The 554-nt window shown below is 57.4% G+C and overlaps 1 protein-coding gene across 1 annotated transcript in view; it reads right to left on the reverse strand.

The window, feature by feature from the left end:
* Window positions 1-261: 261 nt before the first annotated feature.
* The window catches only part of FNBP4 (formin binding protein 4), a gene marked incomplete at its 5' end in the record, with an annotated part of 4,037 nt that continues 3,744 nt past the window's right edge, over window positions 262-554 (reverse strand). The window contains one exon of the mRNA XM_010154663.1: window positions 262-371. Within this exon, the coding sequence (XP_010152965.1) occupies window positions 262-371 (110 nt within the window). The remainder of the gene's footprint in view (window positions 372-554) is intronic.

The following is a 554-nucleotide window of genomic DNA, read 5'->3' on the forward strand; positions in this document are numbered from 1 at the left end:
CTCAGGGGCCAAATCCGAGGCTGCAGGAGATCTCGCAGTAACGAGCGCCCGGGGAATGAAAAGGGAAGGGAAAAGCTCTCCCCAGCACCCTGCACAGCTGTCACCCAGAGCCCGTAGCTCCGTGTCACTCCTACAGCTCCGGAAACGGTTCTGGGAACCGTCCAGCTGCAGCTCAGAAGAGCAAACGGAGGCTCGGAGGAGGAGATCTCAGCACAGAGCTGCAGAAACCCCTGGGACTTCCCAAATCTGCATCTAACAACTTCAAAAAGTGACGCTGAAGAAGGGCAGCGACAGGTACCGGCAGCCTCCAGACACAGAGATTACGGACGAGGAGTCTTCAGCCTGGAAACGGGACTGAACGTGCCAGGGGACTGCAACAGCGTTACTGGGAGAAGACAGTCAAGACAACAGCGTTTGCTCCCTCTTGTGACCCCGGGCTCAGCCTTTAACCCCCCCCAAACCCCCTTCAGTTGCTGTTAAACGCTTCCAAGCCTTTGCTACTGGCTTCTGCTGGAGACAGGCTAACATTCAGCAGAGGTAAGTGGTCCCCCCCC

This window comes from Eurypyga helias, unplaced genomic scaffold, assembly GCF_000690775.1.
Source record: "Eurypyga helias isolate BGI_N326 unplaced genomic scaffold, ASM69077v1 scaffold32760, whole genome shotgun sequence".
Classification (NCBI taxonomy): domain Eukaryota; kingdom Metazoa; phylum Chordata; class Aves; order Eurypygiformes; family Eurypygidae; genus Eurypyga; species Eurypyga helias.